The sequence below is a fragment of the Aspergillus versicolor genome (genome assembly GCF_001890125.1).
Source record: "Aspergillus versicolor CBS 583.65 unplaced genomic scaffold ASPVEscaffold_12, whole genome shotgun sequence".
Classification (NCBI taxonomy): domain Eukaryota; kingdom Fungi; phylum Ascomycota; class Eurotiomycetes; order Eurotiales; family Aspergillaceae; genus Aspergillus; species Aspergillus versicolor.
In genome coordinates this window covers 708,634-727,596 of record NW_024467535.1, presented here as the reverse complement: position 1 = coordinate 727,596, position 18,963 = coordinate 708,634, and the positions used below count along the sequence as shown (strand labels likewise).

Sequence of the window (18,963 nt, the reverse complement as noted above, 5' to 3'; positions counted from 1 at the left end):
AAGCATCATCACCGAACGCGGAGGAAATGACTTTCACGGGAAAGCGCCATCTCGTGCAAAGTGACCGCATCCTCCAGCCGCCCAAACTGGCAGGGGTCTGACCCTGGCATGAAAGAGATTGGCGCAGCGAAGAGGCGGCAACCCTTGGCCATCCAATAAAACACTGTAGATCAAGACGAAGTGTGACATCTGACCTCTGACTCTCTTTTCTTTTTCTCCCCTTGGTGGCCACCTTCGCTGACGTGGCAGGTGGGCAGCACACGATCGCCTGGAGGAGGCTCTTTGGCCGAACTGGCCTTCAACCTTCCACTCATACAACAGGCTTGGCCAGGGTAACCGATGTCTCGCATCATTCAGTCGCCACAGCTCAGCCCCAGAACAACCGATCTCGTGTCAATCATTAACTGAGCTCACTGTCAAAGGGACCATGATAGACCAAAACGTCAGTTCTCGTTACATTAAGCGATGGCGTCTCCAGCAGCTTTTGGAAACCCTTTTCCCAGAAGTCAGCAACTTTCATATTCGGGTATAGTTGATGGACCTCCTTCGCAGCATTGGACTAATAGAATGCTCGTTAACCAGATGATCGAAGACGAGTGGGTATTCACGGTTCCAAAATTAGTGACGGAGGTAAGTTGCCCAGCAGCGAAAGAGGAAAAGACAAGCGTCTGACGAAGGATTCGTTTATTCGTTAGGAGCAGCTCGAGTGCGCCCTGCCCCATCAAGCCCTGATCGGTGGCGCCCTTCTAACTGTGCTGATGATGAATAGTACTGTGCAAGACTACGACTGATTTGCGAGCGAAATGTCGAGAGACAGGCCCGACTGGGATATACTGAATGATGGCATTACGTCGCTACTGATGACTCTCAAACCCGACTCTATGGATCGCGCGCTGGCCGCTCCCGACCACCGATGCAATCAAAACACTCTTACCGTTTGTCTCGTTGAGCAGCCTTGCAATGAACTGGTCGTCGCCCGATAGATCCGGCAGGTGTGCCAGCTCCCTGGTCTTGATTTGGTCTTCGTTCGATCGTGGTACTGTCATCTCCATCAACATCATTTTGTAGTTGGCTGATTGTCTGGCGACCGCGTATAATCTGCTGTTTTCGGATCCTTTCAGTAACTTCACGATTCGATAGTTCTTGATATCCTTTCGAATAGGAGTTGCCGAATCATCGGCCATTAGATTGAGTATATGTAACTGTTTTTCTCTCGTCACGACGGCGCACATAGCAGATTCTCCAATGAATGGAGAGAAAGTTGTAAATAGACGGGCAGTGGTGCTGCTGTCATGTCCCTGTTTTCTGTCAGTCCATCTTAGCTTGGACGAAAAGACCGTGCGGAGAGGAAATACAAACTTACCAACGGTTCTATCGGCAGGAAATGAAGGTCCTTGTTGGATATATTTACGTGCACAAGGTAAACCCTTTTCCCGCTGTTTCGGACGGTAAGCTCAGGTCGCACGACAAAGTATACGTCTTTTTCGGTACTAAACAGCATTCGCGCTATATTGCGGGCTGGCCATTCCAGCGGGCACTTCCACCATGTATCTTCATAAATGTCGGGCAGTTCATCAGGAACGGCACTCTGGTGGGCCACTTCTCCGACGGCGCGTCTAGCACTGCAAGAAAATGTCAGCAATAGGCCCGTCGATATCGATAGACTGGGAACCGAGGACATACAGCCTTGATACCCTTCCAAAGAACTCAGAAAGTCGGAAAATCAGTAAAGATCCGGATTTACGATCGTCCTCGCTGGATCTCACAACGCATGCCAGTGAATTGCTTTTCGGTGAAATGGCTAGTTTCGTGATAGAAGGCTGTGGCAAATCGACTATGCGGAGTCTATTGAGGCCACCGTCTCTGAGGTCAAAAATATAACACTTTAATTGCCATTACCGTCAGCAACCCCATTGTACGGATGAACATAGAAGGATTTCTCACCTGAAAGGTGGCGCTTGTTGTAGATGCAACCAGGTACTTGTCGGTCAAGCGGGTGGTATTCCAAAAGAAAGCTTCTTGGTCTATTGTATACTGAGAGGTAGAGGTTATTTCATGCGCGTTGGGAGAGTGGAGGGAACGCTTCGAGTAAAGTAATATCTTTCGGTCTGTCCAGTAGACGACAAATGAGCAGTCAGGGGATATTTGACAGCCCTTGAACGCTTCAACTTCAGACAAACACCATGTCTCCGCTGTACCATGCACATTCTCGCTGTGCTTTGTGTTGATACTATTCCAGCCAGTAATTAGCAGTCGTGCCGTATTATCGTAGTTTAGTTTCATACCTTGTCATGACATGTCGGATGCGTTCACGTCGCGGCTTTGGGGGTGCTTTCGCCACACTAGGACCAGTCGACAGTTTCATGTAGTCTTTGAAAGTGCGCTCAAGCATGGACTCGACTTTCTTTGCATCCTGCCGCTTGCGCGGGTCTATTTGTAGAACATGGTTCTCGAGAAATTCCAGCGCAACCTTCACCAGGTGTCCTTCCTCGAGACTCCTGCTGCCTGCTCTCTGAACAAGATACGCGTGAGTCTTCCTGACCGCGGGGTTCACCTTTGCAGCTTTAAATCCACGAGTCGGAACAAAGAATCTGTCATAGCCCTCGGCGTCATCCTGTTTCAGCCGTTGTTCCGCGTAGTTTGTCACGCCCTCGCTTCCGTCTTCTATATGCATGAAGACTACACTCAAAACACATCCCAGAGACCACACATCACTATGTGTCTTCATTGTGGGTTCCGGGGAGGCTGATTCAGGAGGCAGGTATGTTCCTTCCGCTCTTCGATTTTTCGTTGGTGCCGTCGATGGATCCTCTGGGGCCGCGCGCCGGATGAACCAGCTATTGACGTCCTTCTCCTTTTCAATTCTTTCCTGGGAACGTTTGATCTTCATGCGTGACATGCCAAAATCACTAATTTTCCAAATGTTGTGTATTTCACCATCTCTACCGGTTTCCCTAAAAATCAAAATGTTGCTCGGTTTCAGGTCCATGTGGTAGCAGACTAGATGCACCATATCTGGAGTTCTTATTTCGCGATGAAGGAAGTGAAGACCTCCGGTAAGGCCGATGGCACAGCGAAGGATCTCCATTCGTTCCCCAGCGCTGTTGAGGCGTCCTTGATGAAGCTGCATCATGTATTGACGGAGATCGCAGATCGCGAGCGGCATGAAAAGACTGTACGTCGACCCGAACGCGAGACTGCCCAAGTTGTTTAAAATGTTCGGGCAGCTCGAAGCAGAACTTGCAAATATTTGCTCCATTATTTCCCGTTCTCCCGCAGGGTCGAACTCACTGCTCGGCTCGTAGTCTTTGCGCGCTATTTCCAGGGGCTCTGGGTTCACGGTCTTGCGAACGCGGTCGCGGAAGTGGCCCTTTGCTATTTTCACCCTGAATACATGTCCAAAGGACCCCTGGCGTAGGCTTTGCTCTTCCAGATAAGGGAGTCGTCGGTAATTGGTATCCTCGATTCTGGTTTCCGGCGTGTTCTGGATTACCACGGCACAGAAATACGCCTGCTTTCCCAGGAATTTGTCTGTATCGACCTGATTACCATTGAAGATGTGGCGGAGGTCTTCCTGGCTGATAGGTAGAGACCCGATAAAAGCTCCCTGCCTACTCCTTGGTGGGGTATTGACAATGAGCTTGGTGGTGGCCGTTCTCGCGGTTGTCATGGAGCATCCTGCGATGATCAGTACCGCAAGGAATGGTTCAAGCCGTTTTTCCTTGACTATCGTAATCAGTTCATCTTCCGTGGCTTTGAACTGGTCAAGGGTCGTCTGGTCGGGGTCGAGCAGACTGCGGAAGAAGCGCCGGAGTTTGTCTGCGTGCAGTACCCGCTCAGCCGTCCCATCAGGCGCGAACCGTAGAGCCTCCTCGTCCTTCCTTTCCAAGAGTGCATAGACCTCTTGGTATATTTCATTGTGGAGCTCATCGTGCGAGCGTGTTTCCATCGTGATACCGCTGTTAGAGGGATGTCAGAGGGTGGCATTACAACCATCGAGATTGTTGACGAGGCTGAGGACTGAGGCTCATGGCGTCACATGTTTGTTGAGTAGCGGTAGGCTCAAGGAGTGCAGCCAAGACAGTGAGACGCGTTGAAGGCTTTCATTTTGGCTGGGATTGCTTTTTCGTGTTGCTTTTGGCGGGGTTGGTGGTGTTGCCCAATCCCGTAATCCTGAATGAGGCTGGAATCCGATCCTGTTGGAGCTCATCCTCATTTCAATCAACCAGTGCTTGAGAGGTGACTCTGGAAATATTTGCAGCTGATTAGAAGATGAATGTTGATGAATGTTGATAAGCTTGTCCTTGACGAGGCTGTCTCTTCATCGTTGCTTTTTCCGCGCGGGGCAACCAGCCTGATCTGTCAGAAAATCAACGCAGTCAAGCTCACTTTCTACCGAAAGCACCCGGAAAATGGCCCAGGATTTCATGACTGCTCGGGAAAATTTCGAGGCAAATGTCAGGCGGTTTTCCCGGGCTGTTCCAGGGTATGACCAACTGTGCCGTGGGATAGAAGGTGATGTGAAAGTCTCATGCATCGATTTCGCTGGTGAAGGATACGGTCGACCGACCCAGTTGACCAACGACCACACTCTTGCTGATCCGCAGATGTTGCATCAGTGGTTAACTGGAGGTTTGCAGGATACAACTACTCGATATATCGTAGTAGAAGATCTTGACACCAGCGTTTGTTATACGCTGGGAGCGGCCTTCGACATAGAACCGCAGTTCTTCCTGGACCACATGAACAACCAGCTCTCGATGTTTTCTCCATCAGAACGCGACCATCGCATCCAATGGAATACCTGGAATCTCTCGCGCCAGTACATGTCATTCCACTGGTACCGACCTGTTTCCCGATCCACGGCCTCTAGAAATGCCGACAGACGCAAGGAGATCGACAGGCGGTATGCGCGAGTCTTGCACATCGGTTCCAAAGTCAATGAACTAGGAGAAGATATAGATATCTATGCTATTAGCCTGGTGCGTGCGGTGTCGAGTATTCTCCGTCCTGAATGGGACCTGTCTACGTTTAATACGGCCACCAATGGTCTCGCTGCAATCGAAGAACGCGTCTCAATATACCAGACAACAGTAAAAGATCGCCAGTATTGTGAGTGAATAACTCGATTTGATGGTCATAATCTAGCTCTGACCCTGCTGCCAGATATCGTCTTAACTGACGCGATTCCCAGCGCACGCAAAGCAACTTGGAAACATTATGGCAGCGAGCCGGAGAACCGCTATATCCACCCCGACGACGCAGAGCTCGAAACAGTAGACCTTTATGACACTCTGATTCCTCGCTTTACCCCGGCTATCACCGCTAGGACCATTACCAACCTAGACAACGCGCAATTAAGAGAAACCTATCAGACCATGCCCTCGACCATGCAATCCCTTTTGAACAACTCAAATCCTGCAAACCAAACAGGTACCACAAACCCCGGGCCTTGCAATCATCTGCCGTTTGCCCATCTTTTCAGCATCGTCATCTCCGATACCTTGGGTCTCCTCCATCTCCTAGACGCTGTTCAGCGTGACATCGTGGAGACTACAGCATCTCAGGACACCCAGATTGCCCATATTCTCAGCAAAAGAACAAGTCTTGCTACACTACACGCGCAGCTACCAATACTAAGCAGAGATCTCCAGAAGACCCTGAAGGAACTAGCTAGCCGAGGAAAATACGAGACGTCGCAGGATGACAGTATTAAAAGTCTAGGAATAGACTTTGAGAAGACAATTCAGGGCGTCAAGGAAGCTTCAAATGCAATCACGGGCACCCTACAGTTCATAGAGAGCCACCGCGCCATCCTCGAAGCCGAGAACGTTACACGCCTGACTGAGCTCGCCTTTCTTTTTATCCCACTATCATTTGCCGCATCGCTATTCTCCATGCAGGTTCAACCACTCTCCAATCCGGTACCCGTCGGCCATTTTGTCGCCTTCGCCATATCGCTGAGCACGGCTACTTATGCTCTCCGCCTCCTCGCACGGAGCGCATGGATAAGTCGACAGAAGAAAGCCATTCTGGACTCAATTCGTGACCGCAGCTCTATCTCACCCGGTGCGCCGATTCCAAACACCGCCATCTTTGCTTGGGTTTATGCTCGAACGGGGCCGGCAATAGGTCTGATATTAGCTGTTGGGGGGTTCCTGACCCCTCTAGTTGTTGTCATCTGGATACGCGAGCTGGATGTGGGGCTTAAGATTGCACTGACTCTCTTGTTTATTGTTTTCATGTCGTTTATCGTTGCGGTGGCGTTTCTGGCATCGCCCAGTCTGCGCAGAAAACTGCGGCAAGGGATGCACGTTGGATGGTATAATCTTGCAGATGGTGCGCAGCAGGATGAAAGAGAACCGCTGCAGGAAAGATTTATGAAGTGGACAGTAGGGACGAAGTAGTATCAATGTATTTGATGTCGCTATGTGGCCCAAAATCCAGCGTCTCAGGCATCAACTTCATCGTCGTCGAGCAGTTCCCTTAGCATTGCCAGGCTTATAACCATCACCCCCAATCCTATCATTACAATGCAGTTGGCGCCGATGGCTACCCAGCCAAATATCATTGCAGCAGTGCCTACTTCCCCCTTGACTGCACCGTTAAACGCAGCCTCTATAGTGGCAGAGTGTGCTACTACTGCGACATGCTGCCAGAGAATAGCTGTCAAGAGGAAAAGCGTTGCCAATACATACAAACCCAGGATAAGTATAGATACTGCCCGGGACGGGAATGGCTTGACTTCAACTACTTCGTCATCCCTCGTCTCCTCGTGCCATCCGGGAAATGTTCCGAGGCCGCAGAATCCTACCAGCATCATAATGATGGCCATTATTCTATACTCATCAGTCCAATTCCTCAAGATATAATATAACGAGACAACGCAGGGACTCACATTATCACAGAAACTATGACTTGATCTCGAAAGTTATCCGCAACGGCCAGAACATTAAGCGGGTCCTGGCTCTCCAGCACCTGTTTTGCAAGGTCTTTGGCTTTGGGTCGACAAGTCCAGCTTAAAGGATTATCTTCTGCCATACATACCCCAAAATAGCCTACTCGGACGGCCAGACTAGCAGTAGAGCTGGTATTTGCGACTACTGAGTAGAAAGACGGGTTTGTGACTGCGCCCCCGCTGTCCTGGGTAGAATCGGCGATTTGGTGGTCGTACGATAACTGGAGGAGATATATACCACGCATTCGATGCGAAGAGCAGCCCGCGACCAAGAGTGCTAAATGCATTAGTGCCAACATTAACACAGGTATACATACATATATTGAACTTACAAAGTAATATAATCCCCACGACACTGATGCCCATTAGTACGTGGTGATAGCCGATCCTCCGCACTGCGAAGAACCGCACTCCCAAGAACCTCCAGATTCTGGCCAATCCTAGATTCCAGCTCGACTTATCACGGACAGGACTCCGGCTCGAGTTACGGCTCCCCGTGGAAATATAATAGCTGCTGCCGGTCCTGGAGATTCGGCTAAGCATACTCGTTCCCTCGTCGCCCTCTTCCACGACCTCGACGTCGTCTTCTCCCTCCTCTGCCTCTTGACCTGACTCCTCGTCCGCCTGTAGCTGCTGAGCCCGCTTTTTGCTCTTCCATTTAGCCCTCCATTTCCGGTCGACGCGTAATTTCTGCAACAGAGGGAACGACGACGATGATGGTTGTTCGGCATGCGTAAACGTTTCCGCCGCGTCGGGGTTGGAGCTCCCTGCTTGTGGCGGGGTCGGTTGGGCTCCAGCCTCAGCCTTTTCCGACTGTGAAGCCGCGCTGTCCATCGTTAAAGCCGAGGAAGGTCGACGCCGCCTGGGAAATTGTTAGTGCTGCGTTGGATGAACAAGAGTATTCCCTTAATGTGAATGATTAAGTGGGTTGCTCCTCTTACAGGTTGCAGCGCCTTCATTTCAGCTGCCATTGCCCATTGCTGATATATGCAGCCTCGAACGGCCGAATCAGAACGCGGCCTACGGATTGCGCCGCGTCGGCTATGATTGCTTTTTCGATAACTGACGAAGCAACAGACAGTCAGACATCTGTGGACAGTCTGAAATACGGGAGTCTAAAAAATATTACATCGAATCCTTCAAGATAGTAGAAGCCTATAATGCAATAGAAAGACGGCCTGATGACGCCAGTGGTTTTTTATAGTCGCATGGCATTTCGATATATATATCCATTTGTATATTGTGCCCCGCAAATGCGGAATCGAAGCGCAGGTGGAGTTTGCTATACCGGTATTTTGATAACATCTCGAATCAATAGCCCACAGAAAACAGACGACAAAACACGAAAACATGATGGTTCAGTTCTGGCATGTCACTAGTGTGATAACGATGTCTCTAATTTCCAAAATCGATGATCTACCCAGTCTACAAGGATCGGCTCGGCGATAGTGCAGGGTTGAAGCTGAGCTGGTCCGCCTTAGGCCCCCCAGATTTGTCAGCCGCGCATTTCCGTTGACTCCTTGAGCTCCAAAAGCCAGCAACATTCTCATCGTCAAGGCCATCGAGCAAGATGGATGCTAGAACTAGTCCATCAACTAGACGACAGACAGGCGCGTTGGCAGCGTGTGAAAAATGCCGCATCCTCAAGGTGAAATGTGTTCGCCATGAAGAAGGACGGCCGTGCCTGAAGTATGTCGGTGTAGCCAAGAAGATGCTAAGCATGACTCTAACGATCACGAACAGATGCGCCAAGGCACAGGTTCAGTGTATTATCCCTCAACCCAGGCAGCGCACGCGCCAAGGACAGCGCTCGCAACCGTAAGTGCCAAGGAACGATGCTCGAGTCAATACTAATAGATCCAGACGACTGGCTGAGCTGGACTCTAAGCTGACGCATTTGCTTGGTCTACTCTCGCAATCGAAAGGATCGCCAGGTCTCCACGGGAGTCAATCTGGCAGCTCTGGACCGTCAGTAAGCGCTGAGTGCGTGGAGGTTGAGCCCAGCCAAAGCCAAACACCAGCGGGATGGATAGCGCATGAGCCCCTACCAGATCTGGATTTAGATCTGACTGGGATATTGGATACCGAGGGTAGACTTGACACAGTGTCAACGCACTCTACCAATATAGACAATGCGTGGATTATAAACCTGGGTCTCAGCGATGTTGTCCTCCAGCACCTCCTGGACATCTTTCGAAGCATGGACTGCTATTTTCCATTCGTTATAATCCCTGCCAGTTGGACACCGGCATCTATGGCCCAGGACAGACCGTTCTTATTGCTTGCAGCAGTCACAAGTGCTGCCTCAAGGTACCATTACCTGCAGCAGGCCCTCATTGACGAACTCAAAGAAGTCCTCAGTCGTCGGGTCATCATGGCCGGTGAGAAGGATTTGGATCTTCTTCAAGGGCTACTGGTTCATCTTGCTTGGTTGGTTCCCATGGTGTCTCCTTTTACGATCTGAGCTAAATTATTAGGTTCCATTTCTGTTTGGACCCTCGGAGCCAACAAACTTTTCAATATTCGCAGATGGTAGTTGGCATGCTTTTTGATCTCGGTCTAGATCAAGACACTCTCAATATGACCCAGCAACCTCAGCCGGGAGAATTGCATGCTCGGGAAGCGCGACGTGCCTACTTGGGGTGCTTTTATATCTCTAGCGTGTAAGTCGGCTTGGAATTAGGACGAGTTGGAAACTGACAGATGAAAGGATCGCTATAGCTACAGGCAAACCAAACAGTCTTCCTTTCTCTGAACATGTCCTTCCGTGTGCTACCATGCTGCAAGGAGAACAGGAATTTGTTACCGATACGTTGCTATACCCGGTGATCAAACTGCAGCAGTTCATCCAGGAAGTCTACGAGACCTATCGGCTAGGGAATGACCAAATCCACGGCTTTCGATTCTATACACATACTGAGCGACTGGCGACGAGGTTAGAGGAGTGGTGGACTGCTTTGACAACGGTGCTTCGCCAATATGGTAACTTTCCCCGCCTTTGAATCTTCGTTTGGATCGACTAACCCTGTTTTCCTATAGCTCTTCTGAGGAATGGGTACCACGCAGTCAAGGTTCTGATCTATGAGATGGGCATCGTCTATCGATATGGACAACGACCGATTTTGCCGGGCACTGGAAAGTCTACTTCGCTCCAATCGTCACAGGTCACCCTCAACCTGACCAAATGCGTCATCGCTGCCAAAGAATACCTTGATTTATTCATCGCGATACCAACGGAGGAGTACAGCAAGCTGCCTCTTGCAACATGGTATCAGGCAATCCTCTCCACGATGGTTCTCTACAGACTATGTATCGGAATCTCAGAGTTTCCCGATTGGAACGGAGATATCGCACAGGAAACCGTTAATCTGGAACAATACCTCGATGCGCTGAATAGTCGTTTACAGTCGGTTGAAGGAAAGCCAGCGGCAGAATCCCAGTGCCCGCCCGCAAATTATCTCTTTACGATGTTTCCCGAAATCCTGGAAAGCGTAAAGACTTCCTATCACTCAGCGAAGCGGGGTCATAGTCATGGCAGCAACGGAAACGACCCCCATCGGAGCCTAGTCGGGCACCCTACGAAAGGCATGCCATCTTCCGCTCGAGGCCCGTACCGGTGTCCTGGAATGCGGAACCTGCGCCGGGACTTTCTCACGGACTCTATGGAGCAGTCTGTACGACAGGGCTACATCGCCGCAGAACTAGAGAAGATCGAAAACGAGAAGCTCTGGAGCGATGTTCTGGTAGCAGATGCGCTGGCTAACCTAAATCCGTCCACCGAGACAATACATTCTTCTGAGTGGACTACAGAACAGACACCTTATTCAGGAAAAACATGCGTGGACACCTTATTCCCAGCGTCATCATATCGCTGCGGAAGCACAGTAAACAGCCCATCCGCATCCCTGGGTTCATAATCCAGCGACAGCGCCGCCTGCACAAGAACATCAAGTCCAAAGTTCTCCTTGATCCAGTGCGCAACCATATCCATGCCAGCAACCGCACCACTCCCCGTCCATACATTACCATCAACAATCCACTTCTTCTCCCTCGTCCACTGCACAGCAGGATACCGGTTCTTGACATAGTTGTACTCGATGTTATTCACCGTCGCCCTCCTCCCATCCAACGCCCCAGTACCAGCAACAACCGCGGACCCGGTGCACGTCGTGAAAAGCAGTTTCCCCGCCGCGACATGGCGGCGTATAAACTCCTTGTATTTCTCAGGGATATTCGAACGAGCGGGGCTGTCGCCGCCGATAATCAGGATATCGAGCTCCGGGACGTCATCGACTGTGGCAGTCGGGACGAGCGTGATGGCGCTGGTTAGCAGGTTCACGGGGGATACTGTCTCCCCGATATGATGGAAGACGAACTCCGGTGCCTTCTCGATTGTATTGGGGTCGACTGGGGCGTAGAAGCTAATCCCGGTCATGAGTCTCTTTGTGGCGGAGTTGAGAAGGTCGCATGGACCGATAACGTCGATGGCCTGGTAGTCGAAGACTAGACAGCCGATGTGGATTGGTGCCATTGGAGTGAAATTATAATCAGTAATGGCAGTTGAGTTTGTGTTGACTTCAAATCTAACAAGGCAGTAAAGGTTGTTAAATACTTGGCTCAGAATCGCGGAGCGGGATTCAAGCATGGCTCCGTCCAAGACCGCGACATAACCACGGGACGGCGGATGGTTTACAGTCCCTTGAAGTGTCCGTGATTGGTAATAGTTAATCAATTGTCATATGGATTACAGTTGTTTCAAAGCGCCCGTGTTGTTAAACCTTACCTCTATTCCATACTAACATCTAGCCGGAATCAACGCGACTCAACGTAAAACATCCAAACTTCATTATAATCCATTCAAACAATACAATTATTAATATACAGATTACACATATTAGCCCTTTAATATATTACAACAAACCCCGTCCAATCCATAAGCACTGATCTAGAGCACAGCACCAACGACCGCAACACCAACAACCCCAAAGGCACTCATACCCATACCCATAACCCTACTAGCAGCACCAGTCTCAGTCGGCCCATCAGCATCCCCAGTCTGCGACGCCACTGCACCAGAGCTACTCTCCTCAGAAGCAGAGGCAGACGAAGTCGAAGTAGAAGTCTCCTCAGCCCCAACCGTACCGGTAAGGGTAGTCATATGGCCAGCACTGGTAACAGACCCCGCCGTCACAGTAACAGGGAAGTACTGCACCTTGGCAGTGGTAGTCTCGACGCCGGGGAAGTTCGCGTCCGGGCCGCCGACGCTTCTATTACACACCGCGCGCGATTTGGAGACGGTGCATTCGGCTGTGAGATGGCTGCACATTAACCAAAGGATATTAGCACGGGACTGTCACATAAAACAAAAACAAAATGCAGGGGACATACAAAGAATCGGCATAATCCATCATATAAGTCGTGACCTTATCACCGGCGACGACAGTCATGCCGGGCCCCATGCCGCATTCAGTACTGTCTGTTCCGGGGGGACAGTTGATGCTGTACGTAGTAGCGGATGCATCCTAGAGGGGAGGGCAGATCAATGCCGATGTTAGCAAAGATTCGCTTGTTTGTGGGGTCAGTCGATCAGATCAGATCAGGCAACCCACATTTCCGACGATCGAGGCGGCAAGCGGCTGCTCATCTGCGCCGAAGATGAACATTGAGGTGACGGTGCTCTCTGCGTAGGCGGCCGAGGCCAGGGCAGGCAGGAGGATGGACTTGAGCTGCATTTGGAAAATGATTGAGTATTTCGGGGGAGGAATTGGGGATAAACACTGGGAAAAAGAAACCGGACGCGGAGGAGAATAAATAGAGCCAGGGGCGAAAACAAAACTTGGAAAACCCTTCAGGGACCAGGCCCGCAACTTCAGGAAATTGGGGGGCGCAGCAGCCGAACTACAGCCAAAGCAGCTAGCCAATCACGGTGGCAATCCAGATTGGGTGTCGGGGCGAGCCGAACATGCCGAGGCTGAACTATACAGAGTAAAATGATGGAGTAGAATGACTGGGGAAGATTCTAGTCGTCAGCGACTTTGAAAATTAAGTTACAACGGACAAATCAAGCTATTCAGAACAGCGGAAGCTCTCAGTCACGGCCGGATTCCCTCCGATATACCTTGCCTTCGCGGGATATGGACACAGAATCCGAGCGTTTGTCCCATTAGCACCAGTGTATTCGACAGGTAGAGACTCTGGAGCAGTGCCGTTCTCGACCCACCGTCGGAGCGCATCGAACGTGGTTGTGGGCTGGCCACCCTTACCACCAGCACAGTGGGCCAGACCGGGTGCTTCGAAGTAGCGATAGTAGTCGTGGACATCTGGGTCGTTTTGCATTGCGGAATTGTAGTAGAATTCTGTGCCCTGCGTGGGGATGCTTTCATCGGCCTGTGAATGATATGCGTTGGTTAGTATCTCTATCACTAGAAGTAGATATGGATGACGAGTTGTTAACGAACCATTCCATGGTATGCAATAAGCTTCCCCCCTCTATTGCGAAACGCAGTCAAGTCAGGGTCCGCTGCGTCCATTGTATCGCTATATTGCTGAACAGCGAGGTGGAAGAACTCGGTGTATTCTTCTCTAGTCAGCTTCGTAGCGTCGAAGCTTACATTCCTTGCGATGAACAGATTAAACCACGCGTCTGAGGAGGGTGTGCTGTTTTTGCCAGGCACCGATCCAAAGCTACTGATGTCGGCGCCGGGGTAAAGACCATACCACAATTGCTCGCCATCCTCCGTTCGCGCGCCAGACCAGGCGGCATCAGCAACAAGGGCAGCACCGTAGCTGAGAGAGATAGTCCGGTTGAGGGAGTCACAGAAGAAGCGGCTATCCACGGACGAGAACGGACTATAGTCGCACGTCGCAAAGTCAGAGATAAGACCATCCATCAGACCGTCCTTGGGGTCACACTCCGCTACCGTGCGCTCCGTCAGAAAGTCCAGCTCGCATGCCAACGGGTCCACATTATGCCAGATCTTCATTAAGAGCGGATAGTATAGCCCAGACGCAAGCTTCGTCCAGGACTGGGCCGGCGCCGATGCAGCAATCCCGTCATACGCATCCGGATACCGCTGCGCCAGCATAAGACCCTGTCGACCTCCCTGCGAACAGCCACTCCAGTACGAGTACTCAGGGGCACGGCCGTAGAAGCTGCGAACTAGACTCTTCGCAATGACTGCCTGGTCATCTAAGGACCGCGAGCCCAGGTTCTGTAGCGCAACCAGGTCCACATTCCCGGGGCTCTTCAGTGCCCAAGCATTCGGGGATTCAGCATCCCCTATTCCTGCGTCCGTGGTGGTCGTCGCGTAGCCCTCGCCAATAGCACCGGCCATGAAGAAGTTGGACAGCACAAAACGCCCGGCCAACCAGCCTCCGCCACCGGTCGCTTGCAGGCGCCCATTCCACTCCCGGGGAAGCCAGGTTTCGACGCTGATATTGTCGTCGTAGCCTGGGTGGGTGTAGGTGACGGTGACGTTGCAGAACTGCGCATTTTCCACGGCAATGTCGCCATGGTTATAGTTGAAGTTTGCAGGGACGTTGAGGGTGAAATTGCTGACCCACGAGGCAGAAAGGGAAAGGATATCAGCTCCGTACAGGGCAGGGGGCTGAATGGCCGCTGGCGAGCAAGCCGTTACGTTCATGTCGGCAGAAAAATAGAAGAGCAGGACTATGGAAACAACTGGGTATTCGGGTTTTTTTTTTCACGCGCGCGAGCCCCTTCTTATAGTATTTCCTGCGTTACTACCCACATGTTGCGTCGCAATACGAGTGCGAGCTTCCTATTGCGCTGGATGCGAAACCATGGGTACCTGTGACGATGCATGTTAGAAAAGGGGTGCATGTTCAGATGAGTGGAGGAAATACCTACCACGGGCTGAGGCTTGAGGGTCTGCTTTTCGCGGCCTGATTGCTTGCCCTGTACAGAATTAGTGGGTCTATCGTGATACGGATGCGAACTTCCCTTTTGGGAAGAGCTCCGTACAGATGAGCCCAAATTTCTGACGACACCAGAGCACTAAAGCCATTTGCAATGTCATTAAAAATATATAAATTGCGGACGTGCCGATACTCAGAAAGAAAATGTGCCTCCCAATTCTCACACCCGTCCTCGATTGCGAATACTCCCCGAAACCAAATATCAGCTCTATCAACAATTCCTCAGACATACCCGCAGTAACAAAAGGAACGTGAAAATGGGTGACCCAGCACAGAAGGTCTACAGGCCATGGCCCTCAGGGCCCCCAACATACCAGCAGGCCAGCACCGACAAATCCAGGGACGTCACCCAGCCAGAAGACGGACTACAATTACTCCCTGGGAGCCTGCTGCTCTCCTGGCTCACTATGTATGATCATATAGAAATTGAAGACTTTGAGACAATGGCTACCTTCATAGGTCTTACGAGCTGTTGCCTCCCCTGTCTAACCTTCGGTAAAACCCAAGCACGACTTCGCGACCCGTCTTTGAATAGCTTCAGCTACTTGAATTTTGATGTGAGAACTCTATTACTGTGACGTATGTACAACATAGATCCCTAACGGCCATCACAGTGCACCCTCTTTACCTTCCTCGGCATGATTGGCGGCCACTGGATCATCCAGACAATCCGACGGGGCGAGATGCGAGACCGGTACGGGATCAGCGGGAGCTGCTGCGGCGACTGCTGCACGACGTTCTGGTGTGGCTGCTGTGCGATTATACAGGACGAGAAAGAGGTCGAGCTGAGAAGTAGGCCGGAGTTGGTGGGGTATCAGCCTACGCCACAGATGGGATATCAGTGATGGAGGGGTGGCTGGCGTTATGATGCTGGTCTTGTATTCTCATTTGAGGTTGTCCTGTATGGTGCTTCATTCACTCTCTTGTTTCTTTTGTTCGTTGTATTGTTAGCTGAGAATTGAAACTGGGCCCTAGACTGGTTTCCTATAATAGGACTTATATATTATACTTATATCTATTTTCACCACAAAGCTACGGTGGAAATTGAGCCAAATCCCCTCTCCAAGCAGCAAACTGTCTATGATAAGCATCAAGACCGTGCAGTATCCTGTGCATGATATGCTCTGGCCACCCACGGATAAACCAAGCCGCGTCAACATCCTTCAACAGTACAACAAAGAAGGAAAAGAAAGTCAGCGCGAGCTGTTTCTGCTGCTGCATATCCGAAAGGAATATGTCAGGCAGTGTGTACAGCCAGCCGAATATATGCGGGAATAGACCTATCCGTTCCAGCGGTGAGTCTGGCGGTGGATGAACAAGCGTGTATGTCTGTTGAAGTCTGTCAAGGACGGCGGTATATTCCAGATGGGCGCGCTGGTCAGTAGGGTATGTACTGTCCAAAAGAAAGCGCAAGTTGTTCAGATAGTCCTGTTCAGTAGAAGTCGACAATTCGGCCGCCGCGGTTGGATGATGTCCATTCTGCCCACGTTCCGAGCTAGGATATTGCACATCACTCTGTATATGAGACGTCGAAACATTCACAGCCAGGTCATTACTGCACAGTTCCAGGATCGACCGAACGCCCATAAATAGCGCAAGACAACCTGGGGCTCCATCGTCCCGAAACCCGAGGTACTCGCCCGGCTGGGGCCCCCTCGCCAGAGAGCAGATGAATATAAACACAGCGGATGTGTAGAGGACCTGTCCATTACAACCAGTAATATGCGGCACAGCGGATGCAGCCTCCCGGACCGCAACGTCGTAGTGAGCCTCTGCCTCGACGGCGTAGTCAATATGATCACCGGTGACCTGCTGCAGATGCGAGAGTGCAGTAGGGTCTTGTGCTAGGTGAAACCCCGACATAGCAAGCAAGAGCCGGAGCAAGAAGTGATGTTGGAAGCCCCATCGGGTCATCTGGGTCTGCCACTGCGGTTGCTCGGCCCCGAGCTCGGGGCAGCTCATGAAATGGTGGAATAATGCGAGGTCCGTTGCCGTAAACTGGAATGGTTTGTTTGCAAGAGTAGTTGTCTCAGGCGATTGAGTGCTAGTACACGTAGGTCCTGTAACATCGCCACGCGTTTTGTGTGCCCGCTTTGGAGCAGTAAAGTTTGATTGAGAGGATGATATGAAAGTCAAACTATCTCGCGCGTCCGGTGCACCTGTGTCTTTTTCTACATCTGGCGTCGAATTCGAGCTACCTCGCTGTGTATGAGTGTAATCGCAGCTGATACAATGTCGGGTACAGTTGACGCATGAGGGTTTCCCCTCGTCACACTTTGCTCCTTAGTCTCTGATTGAATGGCAGTCGCTGCAGACGTACCTTTATTTTCCGTTTCTTGCAGTTTACGCATCCCAAGCGAGATTTCTTGTGCGTCTTGCGCGCTGTTCTCTTCGTGTAGTCGCTGACGGTCGGATTCATAGTGCTTGACAGTTGTATGCGCATTAAAGAACAAGAATGGAAGGACAGAATACGAGTCTGGTTCTGCAGTCTGATTGGCTGGAACTCCAAAGGCTGTATGGGTCACGTGAACTGGATGGTGGGTTATTTATAGATGTTAATGTAATCACTTCGGTGTAGTACGGAGACAGGATATAGAATTAGTTCGGGAGGTAAGATAGTCGATGATCTCAGCTTGATCTCGGGGGTGTTTCTGAAGTCTGGAAGGAGTTGATGGAAGAGAGAGATGAAGGTATAAACCAGGTCCCCGGTGTACAATGCTAATATTAATCTTTATTTGATGAGGCTAGTAGATTTACCTTGACAATGTACTTGTTTTATACTTCTGTTATAATTCGTATTGACCACTTATAACCCGACAATCTGTCGAAATACTAAATATTCACCGGCCCTGCATTCCCTCCAGCAACATCGCAATCCGTTCATCAACCGCAGCCAAATTCCTCCTCAGCACCGCTGCCTCTCGAAACGCAGCCTGCAGTTCAGTTGTATTGTCCAACTTCCGCGTCTTCGTATCTGACACCGACGGCCCTATCGCAGTCGAATACGTCGGCGCTCGATCCATCTCTCCCAGCTGAACATGAACCGGCTGCGTCGCCGAAACAGCCCCCCGCAGTGCCTTTTCCAAATGCGGCCTGATCTCGTAGTCATTGACCTGACTGGACGCGACCATAGTGGATAGGGCATATAGCGAGTGGCAGGCGGAGAGGCAGACAACAAAGACGATAAACACGGCTAAACTCCCTGCTTTAGAAGAATCGCCAAGGTCATATCGCCAAACAAGGCCCTGATAGATCCCAAGACCAACGAGGAATGCATAAACAGCAACGGAGAGCAACGCCACAGGTGCCGATATGGTCAGCACCGCAGCAACAGATGGTAGCTGCACATCATACGTAGACCAGTCCTCGTCCGAATCCCTTGACGGTCCGCGCTTCGGCCCCCGTATCCATTTCTTGATGTCGTCTGCGTGGAGACACCGGCCAAGCATCTTATGCTGTTTTGTCGCGTAGTAGACGGATATAATCGACGAGACAAGACTGACAGTGAAGCAGGCCTGCGACGTCCAATGGACTTTCTCTACATTATCCAACTGCAGCGCCGTGATGGCGATTTGCGCCAAGATAGTCCCCTGTCGATCAGTATACACAGGTTTAATAGAATAGGGCTGCACATACAGCTATCGAAACCATATTACTCTCCTGCTGATTCGCCGTCCGGAATAAACTCGCGGTTTCAGGGTCGTCGGACGTCAGGACCTGCAGCTGCGTCTTCCAGACCATGCTGCTGCCGAATACTTGCAGCATGACGCCCCCGGCTGGTCCATAGTATCGTCGGTAGAGACCAAGTAGCCGGGCGGAGTCGTAGAAGTTGCGCAGGGCCGAAATGCCAAAGCCGGTGAGGGTGAAGACGCTCATCCTGGTCTCAGGGGGTCTGTCGCGGGATGTCAAGATGCAAACTGCTGCAGAATCGTCGTCGCAGGATTGTGGGTCCACTAAATACTTTAGAGCGATGCTTGTCTTCTATCAGGATAAGGATGGAAGTTTCATGTCTATCGTAATTTAAGCACTGTCCTAGCCAGTACGGTGTATGCCAGCCATCAATAAAT

General features: G+C 50.9%; 11 protein-coding genes across 11 annotated transcripts; 4 read left to right on the top strand and 7 right to left on the bottom strand.

The window, feature by feature from the left end:
- The first annotated feature begins 233 nt into the window (after positions 1-233).
- Positions 234-861, top strand: ASPVEDRAFT_46540 (uncharacterized protein). Its single transcript, XM_040813574.1, has 4 exons — positions 234-526; positions 583-630; positions 696-706; positions 770-861. Exons 1-4 carry the CDS (start codon positions 428-430, stop codon positions 789-791), a joined length of 180 nt encoding a protein of 59 aa, XP_040672941.1. The 5' UTR covers positions 234-427; the 3' UTR covers positions 792-861.
- On the bottom strand, positions 855-3,949 carry ASPVEDRAFT_33414 (protein kinase family protein; the record flags this gene model as incomplete). The annotated part of the gene is made up of 5 exons (XM_040810729.1): positions 855-1,298; positions 1,364-1,622; positions 1,684-1,883; positions 1,945-2,230; positions 2,286-3,949. The coding sequence occupies 5 exons, from the start codon at positions 3,947-3,949 to the stop codon at positions 855-857; spliced, it is 2,853 nt and encodes a 950-aa protein (XP_040672940.1).
- Positions 3,950-4,412: 463 nt separating this feature from the next.
- ASPVEDRAFT_88432 (uncharacterized protein) lies at positions 4,413-6,407 on the top strand (the record flags this gene model as incomplete). Its single annotated transcript, XM_040818316.1, has 2 exons — positions 4,413-5,112; positions 5,167-6,407. 2 exons carry the CDS (start codon positions 4,413-4,415, stop codon positions 6,405-6,407), a joined length of 1,941 nt encoding a protein of 646 aa, XP_040672939.1.
- A 44-nt stretch (positions 6,408-6,451) lies between these two features.
- Positions 6,452-7,501, bottom strand: ASPVEDRAFT_141205 (Fig1 domain-containing protein; the record flags this gene model as incomplete). Its single annotated transcript, XM_040807725.1, has 3 exons — positions 6,452-6,839; positions 6,899-7,235; positions 7,291-7,501. The coding sequence occupies 3 exons, from the start codon at positions 7,499-7,501 to the stop codon at positions 6,452-6,454; spliced, it is 936 nt and encodes a 311-aa protein (XP_040672938.1).
- Positions 7,502-8,528: 1,027 nt separating this feature from the next.
- ASPVEDRAFT_201809 (Zn(II)2Cys6 transcription factor) lies at positions 8,529-11,089 on the top strand (the record flags this gene model as incomplete). The annotated part of the gene is made up of 7 exons (XM_040809357.1): positions 8,529-8,647; positions 8,702-8,776; positions 8,963-9,388; positions 9,436-9,621; positions 9,669-9,813; positions 9,901-9,940; positions 9,998-11,089. 7 exons carry the CDS (start codon positions 8,529-8,531, stop codon positions 10,873-10,875), a joined length of 1,869 nt encoding a protein of 622 aa, XP_040672937.1. The 3' UTR covers positions 10,876-11,089.
- Positions 10,869-11,483, bottom strand: ASPVEDRAFT_94926 (DJ-1/PfpI family protein; the record flags this gene model as incomplete). The annotated part of the gene is made up of 1 exon (XM_040818769.1): positions 10,869-11,483. A coding segment is annotated over one exon (615 nt), but the record flags the coding sequence as incomplete, so codon positions are not given.
- A 235-nt stretch (positions 11,484-11,718) lies between these two features.
- ASPVEDRAFT_46535 (uncharacterized protein) lies at positions 11,719-12,638 on the bottom strand. The gene is made up of 3 exons (XM_040813573.1): positions 12,568-12,638; positions 12,347-12,480; positions 11,719-12,276 (listed from the first exon to the last, which is right to left on the bottom strand). The coding sequence occupies exons 1-3, from the start codon at positions 12,619-12,621 to the stop codon at positions 11,904-11,906; spliced, it is 561 nt and encodes a 186-aa protein (XP_040672935.1). The 5' UTR covers positions 12,622-12,638; the 3' UTR covers positions 11,719-11,903.
- Positions 12,639-12,970: 332 nt separating this feature from the next.
- On the bottom strand, positions 12,971-14,670 carry ASPVEDRAFT_201800 (putative feruloyl esterase). The gene is made up of 2 exons (XM_040809356.1): positions 13,417-14,670; positions 12,971-13,345 (listed from the first exon to the last, which is right to left on the bottom strand). Exons 1-2 carry the CDS (start codon positions 14,599-14,601, stop codon positions 13,025-13,027), a joined length of 1,506 nt encoding a protein of 501 aa, XP_040672934.1. The 5' UTR covers positions 14,602-14,670; the 3' UTR covers positions 12,971-13,024.
- A 669-nt stretch (positions 14,671-15,339) lies between these two features.
- Positions 15,340-15,741, top strand: ASPVEDRAFT_141076 (PLAC8 family protein; the record flags this gene model as incomplete). The annotated part of the gene is made up of 2 exons (XM_040807714.1): positions 15,340-15,453; positions 15,511-15,741. The coding sequence occupies 2 exons, from the start codon at positions 15,340-15,342 to the stop codon at positions 15,739-15,741; spliced, it is 345 nt and encodes a 114-aa protein (XP_040672933.1).
- Positions 15,742-15,928: 187 nt separating this feature from the next.
- Positions 15,929-17,315, bottom strand: ASPVEDRAFT_141217 (Zn(II)2Cys6 transcription factor domain-containing protein; the record flags this gene model as incomplete). Its single annotated transcript, XM_040807726.1, has 2 exons — positions 15,929-17,170; positions 17,217-17,315. The coding sequence occupies 2 exons, from the start codon at positions 17,313-17,315 to the stop codon at positions 15,929-15,931; spliced, it is 1,341 nt and encodes a 446-aa protein (XP_040672932.1).
- Positions 17,316-17,736: 421 nt separating this feature from the next.
- ASPVEDRAFT_155068 (uncharacterized protein) lies at positions 17,737-18,772 on the bottom strand (the record flags this gene model as incomplete). The annotated part of the gene is made up of 2 exons (XM_040808437.1): positions 17,737-18,486; positions 18,533-18,772. 2 exons carry the CDS (start codon positions 18,770-18,772, stop codon positions 17,737-17,739), a joined length of 990 nt encoding a protein of 329 aa, XP_040672931.1.
- Positions 18,773-18,963: the final 191 nt, after the last annotated feature.